Here is a 12259-nt window from a genome sequence, read left to right on the forward strand (position 1 = left end):
CTCGACTAATATGCTACATTTATTTTCTTTTTTTTTGATAATAAGTTTACCATTGTATGGTAGAGAACAACATTAATTATTAAATTCACAACTATAAGTTTATAGAAAAAAAAGATATAATATCTTAACAATATATTGTATATAGATACAGAAACACACATATATTTATATCCATGCATTTTAGAAACTTCAACTATATTTAAAATATATAAATTCTAATGGATAACGAAGATAATAAATTAAGTGAATCGGCTGATATCGAGATTGTGGAAACTGAACATAAAGAAAAATCATTTCCACTTTTTGACAATGATAATTTTGAAATAAATAAAAGTGATGAGGAATATGATCTCGAAAATGACAGTGAAGTGAATGATGAGGAAAACGAAGATGGCGAAAGTGAGGAAAACGAAGATGGCGAAAGTGAGGAAAACGAAGATGGCGAAAGTGAGGAAAACGAAGATGGCGAAAGTGAGGAAGGTGAATTGTCCAGCAACATGTCATATGATGATATGAATAGTAATGAAGAAGAAGAAGAAGAGAAAGAGGAAGGGGAAGAGGAAGAAGATGAAGAAGATGAAGAAGATGAAGGAGAAGGGAAAGAAGAGGGAGAAATCGAAAACAAATTAAAAGATGTAGGAAAAAAAATGAAAAATATTGTTGGAGGAAAAAAAAAATATTTAAATAAAAAAGAAAATATATATTATGATGGTTTAGGTATATATAAAAATGATCAAATGATGAATAATGATGATATAGAAGATCGAATAAAATATTTATTATTATTATTGAGTGATCCAGAAAAATTAAATAATCCAAATTTAATAAAAATAGAAAAACGTGAAATAATTAAAGAAATACTTTATTATTATTCTTATTATTATGAATATACAAAAGAAATGATAAAATATTTATATTATTTATTTGATATAAAAGAATTATATTTATTTTTAGAAATTAATAATATGCCTAAAGAAATACATTTAAGAACTAATACATTAAAAATAACTAGAACAAATTTATTAAAAATATTAAAAAATAAAAATATAGCAATACAAGATGGGCCCACTTGGAATAACGTAGATATAACATTAACAGATACAAGTTCAAATGTTGGATCTTTAAATGAATATTTATATGGATATTATATTATACAATCTTCTTCATCTTTAATTCCAGTCTTAGAATTAAATGTGAAAGAAAATGAATTAGTATTAGATATGTGTGCAGCACCAGGAGGAAAATGTACATTTATATGTACAATACAAAAAAATAAAGGAATAGTATATGCAAATGATATTAATAAATTACGATGTAAAGCTATAGAAGCACATGCTGCAAGAATGGGAATAAATAATTTAATTGTTACATCTTTTGATTCTTTAAAAATTAACAAATATTTTAAATTTAAATTTGATAAAATATTATTAGATGCACCTTGTAGTGGTACAGGTGTTGTAAATAAAAATAAAAATGCAAGAAGAAAAACAATTAAAGAAATAAGAGATCTTGCTCAAAAACAAAGAAAATTATTAAATAATGCCATTGATCTGGTTAAAAATGGAGGTATTGTTATATATTCAACTTGTAGTATAACAGTTGAAGAAAATGAACAGGTTATTAATTATATTTTAAAAAAGAGAGATGTGAATCTTTTACCAATTGATATAAATATAGGTGATCCAGGAATAACTCATTATAGAAAAAAACAATTTTCATCAAAAGTTTCTCTATGTAAAAGAATATATTTACATAAACATAATCATGATAATTTCTTTGTTGCAAAACTTGTGAAACGCTCAAATGCTAAGTTAGGCCAAAAAGGAGACGAAAAACAAAATCATGAAAAAAATATAAAATCTGCAAAAGTTAAAAAAAATAATAACAAAAATTCCAACGAACAGAATAAGGATAATAAGAATGAAGGAAAACGAAACCTATATAATAACAAAATGGGGAAAAAAAATAAACATCTGAATAAAAAAAAAAATAAAGCCTTTGAAAATATGGGAAAAGGAGAAAGAGATACTAACAATGATCAGAAAAAAGTTTTCAAAAAAGGCTTTAAGCAAAATAATGAAAAAAAAAATTTTAAAAAAAACAAAAATAAATTTAATGGAAATAATAAGGGTGGTGGTAAAAACTTCAAAAAAAGGGTTTAAGCCACATTAAAAAAAAAAAGTTGGAAAAAAATTCACTAATGGAAAATCCACAAAGTATATTTGGGAAAAATTAAAACCCATATAAAAAAAAACATAAAATGAAATAGAAAAAATAAACTCGGCTAAAAAATAATATAACTTTATGGAAAACAGAACAATAATATACCGAAGCACACACTAATTTGACACACAAAAGGATACACATTTATATATCATCAAACAAAAAAATAAAATATATATATGTATAATTTATAATTAAACATGTTTAAAAAAATAATTTTAGCTTTAATTTTTTCCTCAAAAATTTGCTTCATTAATTTTAAGTCTTAGCACATTGCAACTTAAAATAGTAATTAAATGTTTAAAATATTGTATATGCATATATTATATATAACATTTTCCTTTTTATTTTATTATTTTTTAAAACACATTAAATTTTTAACAAACAAATTAAATATAATTTGCGCTTATTCGTCAATAAAATGTTAATAAAATATCACCAAAAATTTGCATGTGAATTATTATACGAATAAAATAATTTTTAGTAATATTTTTGAGCATATACATTTTTTTATTTGTGTATATGCTTACAAAATTTGCATGTTATTTGTGTATACAAGTCTTATTCAAAATTAAAATAAATATTTTGTATCGATCAAAATGTGTATACATATAATGAAATAACACAAATAGGTTATAGGGAGAATATAAACAGATTTGACAACTTATATAAATAAATTAAAATTTTTAATGATTAAAGCTATTCAATTTATGTTTACATCTTATGAATGAATTCTATATGCTTAAAAGAATGATAAACAATTCTCTATGTGCACATGTATATATAAGCATACTTGTTTGTGTATATTCATTTCTTTCATTTATGATTTATCTTAAACAATATGTAACATATTTTTTGTATATATTAATTTGAAAATATATAAAAAATTATTTTTTATGCATTAAAAAAAAGTGAAAAAAAAATAACAATGTTATATGCCAATATATTTGTTATACAAGTTGACACAATTATATAATTGTCTTTATAAATATAAAATAGACAAAATCAAATATATTTCATATTTATGTAATAACATTATTTAAATATATTATTATGCATTCTTAATTTAACTGCTTTAGTTTATCATCATATTTGAATTTTTTTGATATTAAAAAATTGAAAGAAAAATATTTGGTAAGGTCGTTGCTAAGCTAAATTATATTTTTAATTATATAAATTATTGGGAAGAAAATAAAATGATGTGAACAAAAAAATTATAAAATTTTTAAACATCAATAGCTCAAATAAATGAAATAAATTTCCAAACATTTCGTTGACCATTTTTATATGTAATATAAGTTACCAGAATCATCAGAAATATGGATAGACAGAAAAATATAAAAAGAGATAAAGAAAAAATAAGTTTCCAAAAAAATGATGAAATTATTGATCAAAGCGAAAAACCGAAATTCATTAATATAAAAGACAAAAGACAAACTATCCAAATTTTAAATATGTATAATTATAATTATAAAAATAAAGAGGAATATGGGGATATAAAGAAATATAGTGTATTAAATAATTGTAAAAATAAAAGTGAAGAAAATGAGTTAATCAAAAATACAATGATGGGTGATAAAAAAATATGTGAAGTCTTGGATGGGAAATTTGACAACGAAATGAACAAAAATAAAATCAATAATACCAAAGAAAATGTTAATGATAAAAATATGTCTGGAAATGTGTCTGGAAATATGTCTGGAAATATTTTGAAAAATTCTGTTAAAAATGTTCATGTTTCTTCATGTAACAAAATAAAACCAAATGTAAATTTCCCAAAAGAAATCCCATACTCCCCAAATGATCCACATTCTAAAAAATGTCACGATGCATATTTAATGAATAAAAAAAAATGTGTTACAAATTTTTTAAAAAAAAACAGTTTTCACACAACTTCAGCTGAAAATATTTTACATAATTTTAAGACTGAATCTCACGATTTGTTAGTTTCTAAAGAATATCAAATGAAAGAAAAAAAAGACAAAACAAATAACATAATTGATGAAAAAATGATTAAACTATTTGATAGATCAAAAAGGGAAGATAACGAAAAAGTTGATATTTTTGATCACACTCAAAAAGAGAATTTGTATGAAGAAATAGAAAAAATAAATAATAAAAAACAAAATAATATTGTTTCACGAATTAAAAAAATAACACCACATCATTATTATAATTATGTGAGTAAACTTTGCAAATATAACAGTATACATGGTAAAAATAAATTAAAAAGAAAACCAACTAAATTAAAATTAGCATATTCAAAAGTTATTAGAATGAGATTAGCAAAGACAGAATTAGCTAAAGCTATGCTAACAAAAAAAAAAAACGAAAAAAAGAAACTTGCAAAAATGTACGTAAATAATAATAATGTTTTTATAAAATATTTAAAAATATACAAAAATGAAAATAGATATAATAAAAATATAATCTCAAATATAAATAATTTAGATATAATATCAAAAAGGGATATATTAAGTTTACCAGAGAAACCTGTGTATTTATACGAATTAGATAATTATCGATTTAAATTAAATAAAAATATAGATACACCAGCATTAAAAGTGGAAAATGAAGATATTGATTTTTTTTTTAAATATAAAAATACATGGCTTGAATTATTTTTTTATAATAATTATACTAGTAAAGAAATATTATATAATTATATTATAATTCGATTAAACTTTGAATTAATGATTCAAGAAATAAAAGACATAGTAATTATGGATATGAATACTAACCATTTTAGCTACCCCTATATATATAATGCTTATTTAATTTCTCCTATAAGTGTACATGATATTGATAATTCTTTGAGAATCCAAAAAGTTACAAGTGACTATTCTTTTATTAATAATGGTTCTTGGGCATTTTTACGAAAAAAAAAAAAAAATATTAAAAAAAAAAGTCATATTGAAAATAATATCAATGAAAAAAATGTTCCTAATCTTTTGCATATGACAAGAAATAAATATTATATTAATCATAATTTTTGGTCACGCTTAAGAAGTAATATAAATTCATCTAGAAATTATGACATTCAAAATAACAACAACTTTGATAGCTTATCAACTATGCATAGTTTTAATATGAACTGTTCTGATAATATACAAAATTTTATAAAAGAGGAAGAAAAAACAAAAATTGACACCAAGGAATTTTTTCAATATTCAGAAAATCGAGCTACATTTCTTAGTAACTTTCATTCAGATACAAGTAAAGAGAAAAATACAGTTTCTGATGCTAATAAAAAATCTGTATCGAATTATAACACATTTTTTTTAAAAAATAATAATACAACTAAATTATTCAATGATAATAATTTAATTGATCCTTCCAATATATATATAACTTTTACTAATAGTAAAATTGAACCATTTTTCCCTTATATGTGTGATAATATTTTTTTTCTTTTTTATTATTACAATAATTACCTGAACATGTTTATAAAAACAGCGCTCGAAAACGATAAGAAAAAAAAAATGCTCATGGCACATCAACACATTCAAAACGTTAGAGAGAGGAATAGACAGTACAATGAAAGCAAAAAGGAAAACGAAAAAGAAAAAGAAAAGGAAAAGGAAAAGAATCCGCAAAAATCTAATAAAACAGAGTTAAACATAATAACAGAAAAAACAAATGATCAAGAAAATAAAAGCCATTTAAAATCTTCAATAGTTCTAAATAAATATAATGAGTTACCCACTAAAAATATATTAACAGTAAAAAGAAAAATAACAACTATTCCTATACAAATAACAAATTATCCATTTATGAATAATTTAAAAATAAAAAATTCGATTAATGATAAAATGTATAATTCTATATTTAGCAAAATAGTAAAAAAAAATTCAGAAAAAATAAAAAAAGAACTATCAAAAGATAATGTTGATATTCCTATTTATTTATGGGTAATATTTGGAGGGAAAGATATGAAATCAATGGACTCTTTAAATATGGTTTACAAAATGTTACGATATGCTACTGAAATACCTCCAGGAGAATATGAAAAATATATAAGAAAATTGAAAAAAAAAAAAATTCAAATTAATTGTAACACTAATACAGATTATAATCATTTATATTTTGGACATAATAATAATAATTATTATAACGAAAAAAATAAAAAGAAAGTTAATTTGAGAGAATATAATTTAAATAGTAACAAAATACCCAATTCGAATAAAATAATATCAGAAAGCAACAATTTTTTATTTTTTGAAAAATTCAACTGTTGTAGTTGTAATGATAGACAAACAAAATTCTATGCCGATCATGCTATGGGCACAATACGGAAAAATAATAAAAAAAATTTTGATCAGAATAGACAAAAAAATAATGAAAATTGTGTATGTGGATTATCATCTAATACAATGATTAGAAAGAAAAAGAAAAAAAAACGAACTCTTCCTGAATTGAATAAAGAGCTTTTTCCTGACAATTATTTATATAACACATCTTCAGAAATATATAAACGAATTGTAAATTATTATAATAATTATAATAAAAAATATAATAAATATGGACCTAATAATTATAAAGAATTTCTGGAATTTTATCATAAAGAGAATAATGAAAATAGTTGTATAAAAGTTGAGGAAAATAAAACATATTTTAAAACTGATGTTCCAACAAAAGGTATTACTATCAATAAATATAATAAAGAAAATGAACGAAATTTAAAAAAAAACATAAAAAATGAAACATTATATAGTAACTTAAGTGAAAATATTTATTCTAAAAAGATAAGAACGAATGAAGATAAATTACCTAAATATTTTATATCAAATATGTGTGATGAAATGCCAAATGAAGATAAATATTATTGCGCAAATTTGTGGGATCAACAAAAAGGGGAAAAAAGAAATACATTAAACAAATATAGCAACAATATGAATACCGTATCTAATAATAACAATAACAATAATAATAACAATATAATGGGTAGCGAAAATAAGGAACAGGTCGTAGATGAGGGAAAAGACAAGATGGAACATAATTCTAAAAATCCAGATTCCAAAACATATGATTTATTTTTAGAAGCAAATGATAGTGATTCTAGTGGTCAAGAATCAGATAATAATTTATACAATTTTATATCTTATCATATGCAAGGACGAAACCCATCCTTTGAAATAAAAGATGAAAAAATTAAAAGTAATAAATTAAATTATACAGATATTTATGGTCCGGTTATTTATCGTAGCATTTCTAGAGATTGTCAAGATGGAAAAAAACAAAAGAGTTACAATAATGATAATCATAGAAATCAAAAAAATAAATGGAATTGTAATAATAAAAAAGAAAAAAGAAAAGTAAGATATTCATTTTTATTATTAGATTATCCAAGTTACTATAATAGCACAGGTCATCCATCTCCCCTAACATTTAAAACATCTGCTTTTTGTGCTTTAAAAGAAGCAATCAAAGAAATAAGAAAAGAAAACCAAAATGCAAATATATCAATAAATACACTTGGATATTCATTAGGATGTTGTGTTAGCTTACAATTAATACTTGATATAGCTAAAAGCTTATATAATGATTTTTATCAAGATATTTATAAAATTCCATATAATAAAAAAGAAAAAGAGCCAATTAAAGAAATAAAAGAAGATAACAAATTATCTATAAAATTAAATAATAATAAAAATAAAATAAATGAATATATATATGATTCGAAGAAAATTCTTACATTTGAAAATGTTTTGTTTTTTCCAAAAGAAGAAAAATATTACTCAAGTAATGATATATTTCAACAAGACAACGAAGAAAAAATTAAAAATATAAAAGTAGAAACTGAAAAAAAAACGGATCACAATAAATTACATTTATTAGAATCATTTTTAACTGAAAAAAATGAACAAATTCATATTAATGATAATGAATCAACAACTTTTGAAATTAGCAATTGTTGTAATACAAAGCCAAAAGTAAAAACCTGCTTTTATAAGAATAATATATATAACCCAAATGAACCCGATAAAATGAATACATTAAAATTAGAGGAAAATAAAACAAATGTAGAAAAGGTTGATAAATATGGAAAGGTATATTTAAATGTGACAAAAAAAAATGATTTAAAAAATAATCATGTCCAAAATTATGAAATACGAAAAAATTCTTCCCTTAAAATAAATGTAAAAGAAATGAATATGCATGAAGAAATTGTAAAAGAAAAAAAGGAAATTGATAATCTCAAAATAACAGTAGATAAAGTTATTTTAATTGCACCATTTACAAACACTCAAAAATTAGTAAAAGGTATATTAAATAATAGTATGCTATTTTTATTAAGTTCATTTATTATGAATAAAAAATGTCAATATGTTCATTGGGATAATATATTGGTTTTAAAAGAATTATTTAAAATAATAAATGATTTTAAAAAAAATAAATATTTATATGATATATTTTATAATTTTCAAATAGATTATATACATGGAGAGAAGGATACATTAGTTCCTTATAATATGAGTTTAACTTTATATAAATTAACAAATGATTTAATTATAAAATATTCAATGTTTAATATAAAAACATTTTTATATATATTTAAAGAGGATTGTCATTCATCAATTTTAAATTCTCAAACAGAAAATAATATTTTGCAAATCATTTTTAACCCTTTTAGGCTCCATCCATTTAGTACAACATTTATACATAAATTCCATTTTGATCTTTATAAAGATTTATATTTATTGAAGACTGTCTATCTTCAATATATATCTCGAGTTACCTCTAATTTGAGGTTCCTATAATATTTTTCGTTTCTCAATAATGCTATTTTTCCGATATTTTTCTTGACATATTTCATATTTTTCTTTTTTCAAAATATATTTATTTTATTTTTTTTTGTAAAATTTGTTATAAAAAAAATGAGCTAAAAGTTAGCAACATTTAAATCATGTACACATATGTGCATTATGAATTGAAGATTTGTATACCTTCATAGGATTTATGTTAATATATAAACATTGCTTTATCAAAAAAAAAAAAAAATGAAACAATGAAAAAATAAAGAATGAAAAGAGTCGAAACGGGAAAATGTGTAATACCAAAGAACCGTTCCCCCCATATAAATTATTTAAAAAAAATTACATGTCAATTACTCTTGATAATTTTTGTATTCTGTTTAGTAAAATATCCCCCTATAAAAAAATAGAAAATTAATTTGGTAGTAATAGGTAAATAAATTTAGAATCGGTTGTGTGAGTGTTGCATATAAATAACAAGATAAAGGGGTGTAGAAACGTATTGGCGGTGCAGACATATTAGCACAAAGTATAAAATATGCACATGCACATATATATATATATATATTTATAGTGTCAAAGGGTGAAGTAACCTTTTTTATTGTATCTTGATAGACCGTATTTCTTTCATTTGGTTGGTTGCTCTCAATAGAATCATTAACTTTGTCGATTTTACAATTTAATTTTCCATTTGCAATAAAAGATGAAATTTCTTTTTCGATAAAATCTTCACTTACTCCAAAAGCATATGCCATATTTTTAAGAGTAACACTTTTAAAAGGTTCTAAAAATTGTTTATATGCTCTAACTCTTGTATTTCTAATAAAATATCTATAATGGCGTCCTAAATATCTATCTTTCTTAACTCTTAATGCTATTTTTATTGTTTTTTCCATAAATGTACGATAATCGCAATGATAAAATGAATAAATATAATTGTATAAATCTTCATCAGAACTTGTAACTTGTAAAATAACAGAACTGTTTAATATATTTTTATCTAAAACGGTTCTTTCTTCAGTCATCTACGTAGAAGTATATAAAAGAATAAAAAAAATGGTAATATATTTTAACCATTTTACAATAATTTGTATCACAATACATATGTAGCTTATAAACCGAACATATAATTCATTCAAAAATAGGGGATTCACATAAACATCTTCAGAACGAAGCGTTATACGTGTCATGTATGCATTTTTTTTTTCATTTTTTTCATTTTTTTATAGATATTACTATTCCCAAAATAATAACGTAGAATATAATTGACTCGTAGGATATTATTTCAGTCGCCGTAAATGTAGATGCTGCATCTATTAATATTTTGGAAGCTTCTGGAAATTTTCGAATCATAATATAATTTAGTGCTTCATAAATTTTAAGTTTATTTTTTCTTTCCCAATCTCCTCCCTTTTCCATCTGGGCTCGCGCTTTCTCCAAATATTTCTTTGTACTATTTATATCATTAAAAAAAATGCTTATTCTTATAATTGTAAGTAAAATATCCAATTTTACACCAATACCTATCCCTTTTTCGTATACCTCTTCATATTCCTTAATAGAGTTTTCCTTGAAAATGTATAAATAAAACAGTATGTGCATTTCTTTAGTTTTTATAAATAGGGGGATTATATGAAATAATTTGTAAATTCATATTAACACTAAATTATGCATAGATTATAGTAAAATAATATGATCATTAGATACACATATAATAAATGTTGAAAAATGGATTCATAGATTTATTTGATTTTTAAATGAAAATATTCTCACCTTATCTCCTATTTTGCAATAAAAATTTGCTTTAAGTAACATATCATTTTTTGTATCAACATAATCAAAATTTTCAGATGCCTCTTGGATTTTGTTTTCGATTTCTTTCATTTCTTCATCTGCTTTATGTTTTAAAGTGTCATACATTTCTTGATCCATATCTAAATTTAATTCTCCACATACATAGCTATAATATGGATACATGTTATTTTTCTTTATCTCCTCAAATAATTTAAGTAATGCTTCATTTCTTTCACTTAATGATAAATTTGATAATTGTAAAGTATAAAACAAATCTGCCAAATAAAAATTTGGGTATTTTTGTTTACATTCTTCGCTATTATCTTCTTTATATTCTTCCATCTTGTATTATTTTTGTGTGATAGTGTGTTTATTTTATAACCTCACTTTAGTGTTACTATGTAATAAGATATTTAAAAAATTAATTTATGTATAGTATGTATATATATATAAGGTAAGCAAAGATTAGGCTTATTAATTTTCTGTTCGCTTTTAGTTGACTTTTCCTTTTTTCATCATACTTATATAATTTTATTATTATTTATATATTTCCATCTTTTTTTCCATGTTTTTTTTTCCGTATTTTTTTTTAATTTTTTTTTAATTTTTTTTTTTTTTTTTTTTTAAAATACCAGTGCTTATATGAAATCCTGGCTTCATTATTTGTGCCGCATGTTTATGGATAAACTTTACGCCAACTCTCATAAAGTATAAATGAAATATATTAACAAATATTTTATACACTATATATGTAATGTATATAAACTTAAAAATACACATAATGAAACATGTACATATCTCAATTTGTTATATTGATTAAAAAAAGGAAATATAAATTTTAATTTTTTTTTACAAAATATTTATATATATGATTTTTTATAGTTTATAAACTTTAGAGTTAAATATAATTTCAAAAATATATATTTTTATCTACATGTATAGTTATATTTTTTTATTGTAAATTTCTTAATTTTATATAATTTTCTATTTATATTTTTTATGAGGATATAAGCCTACACATTGTTATTTAAACAACCTCATGTATATAGTACACATGTTTGTATGTTTATCCATTCTATTTCTAACGTTTTCAATCTGTTTCCCGTTTAAAAGATGTATCATATTTCCTCATTATTTAAAATATACATGAATTTGTTCGTCTTTTATTATAAGAGTGTTCGAACCTTAATATAAGTACATGTCATTTTAGAGGATACACAAAAAAAATTTAGGGAAATATATTTCTTAAAGAAAAGACTCTAAACTATTCAATAGGTGTGTATATATAACACCAAAGGAACGCATTATTTTATTTTATTTTATTTTTCAATCCTTATAATATACCATGTAATGCGCTAGCACATATTAAAAAAAAAAAAAAAAAATTAATACCAACTATTAGATAAAACAATAATATATTTAGTTGATATATAATATAGATTAATTACATATGATTCTTAAGTATTACTATAATTCTAAACAATAGA

The 12259-nt window shown here is 21.9% G+C and overlaps 3 protein-coding genes across 3 annotated transcripts; 2 read left to right on the forward strand and 1 right to left on the reverse strand.

Moving 5' to 3' along the window:
* Positions 1–218: 218 nt before the first annotated feature.
* PY17X_0920500 (rRNA (cytosine-C(5))-methyltransferase, putative) lies at positions 219–2162 on the forward strand (the record flags this gene model as incomplete). The annotated part of the gene is made up of 1 exon (XM_721067.1): positions 219–2162. One exon carries the CDS (start codon positions 219–221, stop codon positions 2160–2162), a length of 1944 nt encoding a protein of 647 aa, XP_726160.1.
* Positions 2163–3542: 1380 nt separating this feature from the next.
* Positions 3543–8984, forward strand: PY17X_0920600 (conserved Plasmodium protein, unknown function; the record flags this gene model as incomplete). The annotated part of the gene is made up of 1 exon (XM_721068.2): positions 3543–8984. One exon carries the CDS (start codon positions 3543–3545, stop codon positions 8982–8984), a length of 5442 nt encoding a protein of 1813 aa, XP_726161.2.
* A 336-nt stretch (positions 8985–9320) lies between these two features.
* PY17X_0920700 (26S proteasome regulatory subunit RPN7, putative) lies at positions 9321–11114 on the reverse strand (the record flags this gene model as incomplete). The annotated part of the gene is made up of 4 exons (XM_022955981.1): positions 9321–9374; positions 9572–10003; positions 10215–10547; positions 10752–11114. 4 exons carry the CDS (start codon positions 11112–11114, stop codon positions 9321–9323), a joined length of 1182 nt encoding a protein of 393 aa, XP_022812184.1.
* Between the last annotated feature and the right edge of the window lie 1145 nt (positions 11115–12259).

This window comes from Plasmodium yoelii, assembly GCF_900002385.2.
Source record: "Plasmodium yoelii strain 17X genome assembly, chromosome: 9".
NCBI lineage: Eukaryota > Apicomplexa > Aconoidasida > Haemosporida > Plasmodiidae > Plasmodium > Plasmodium yoelii.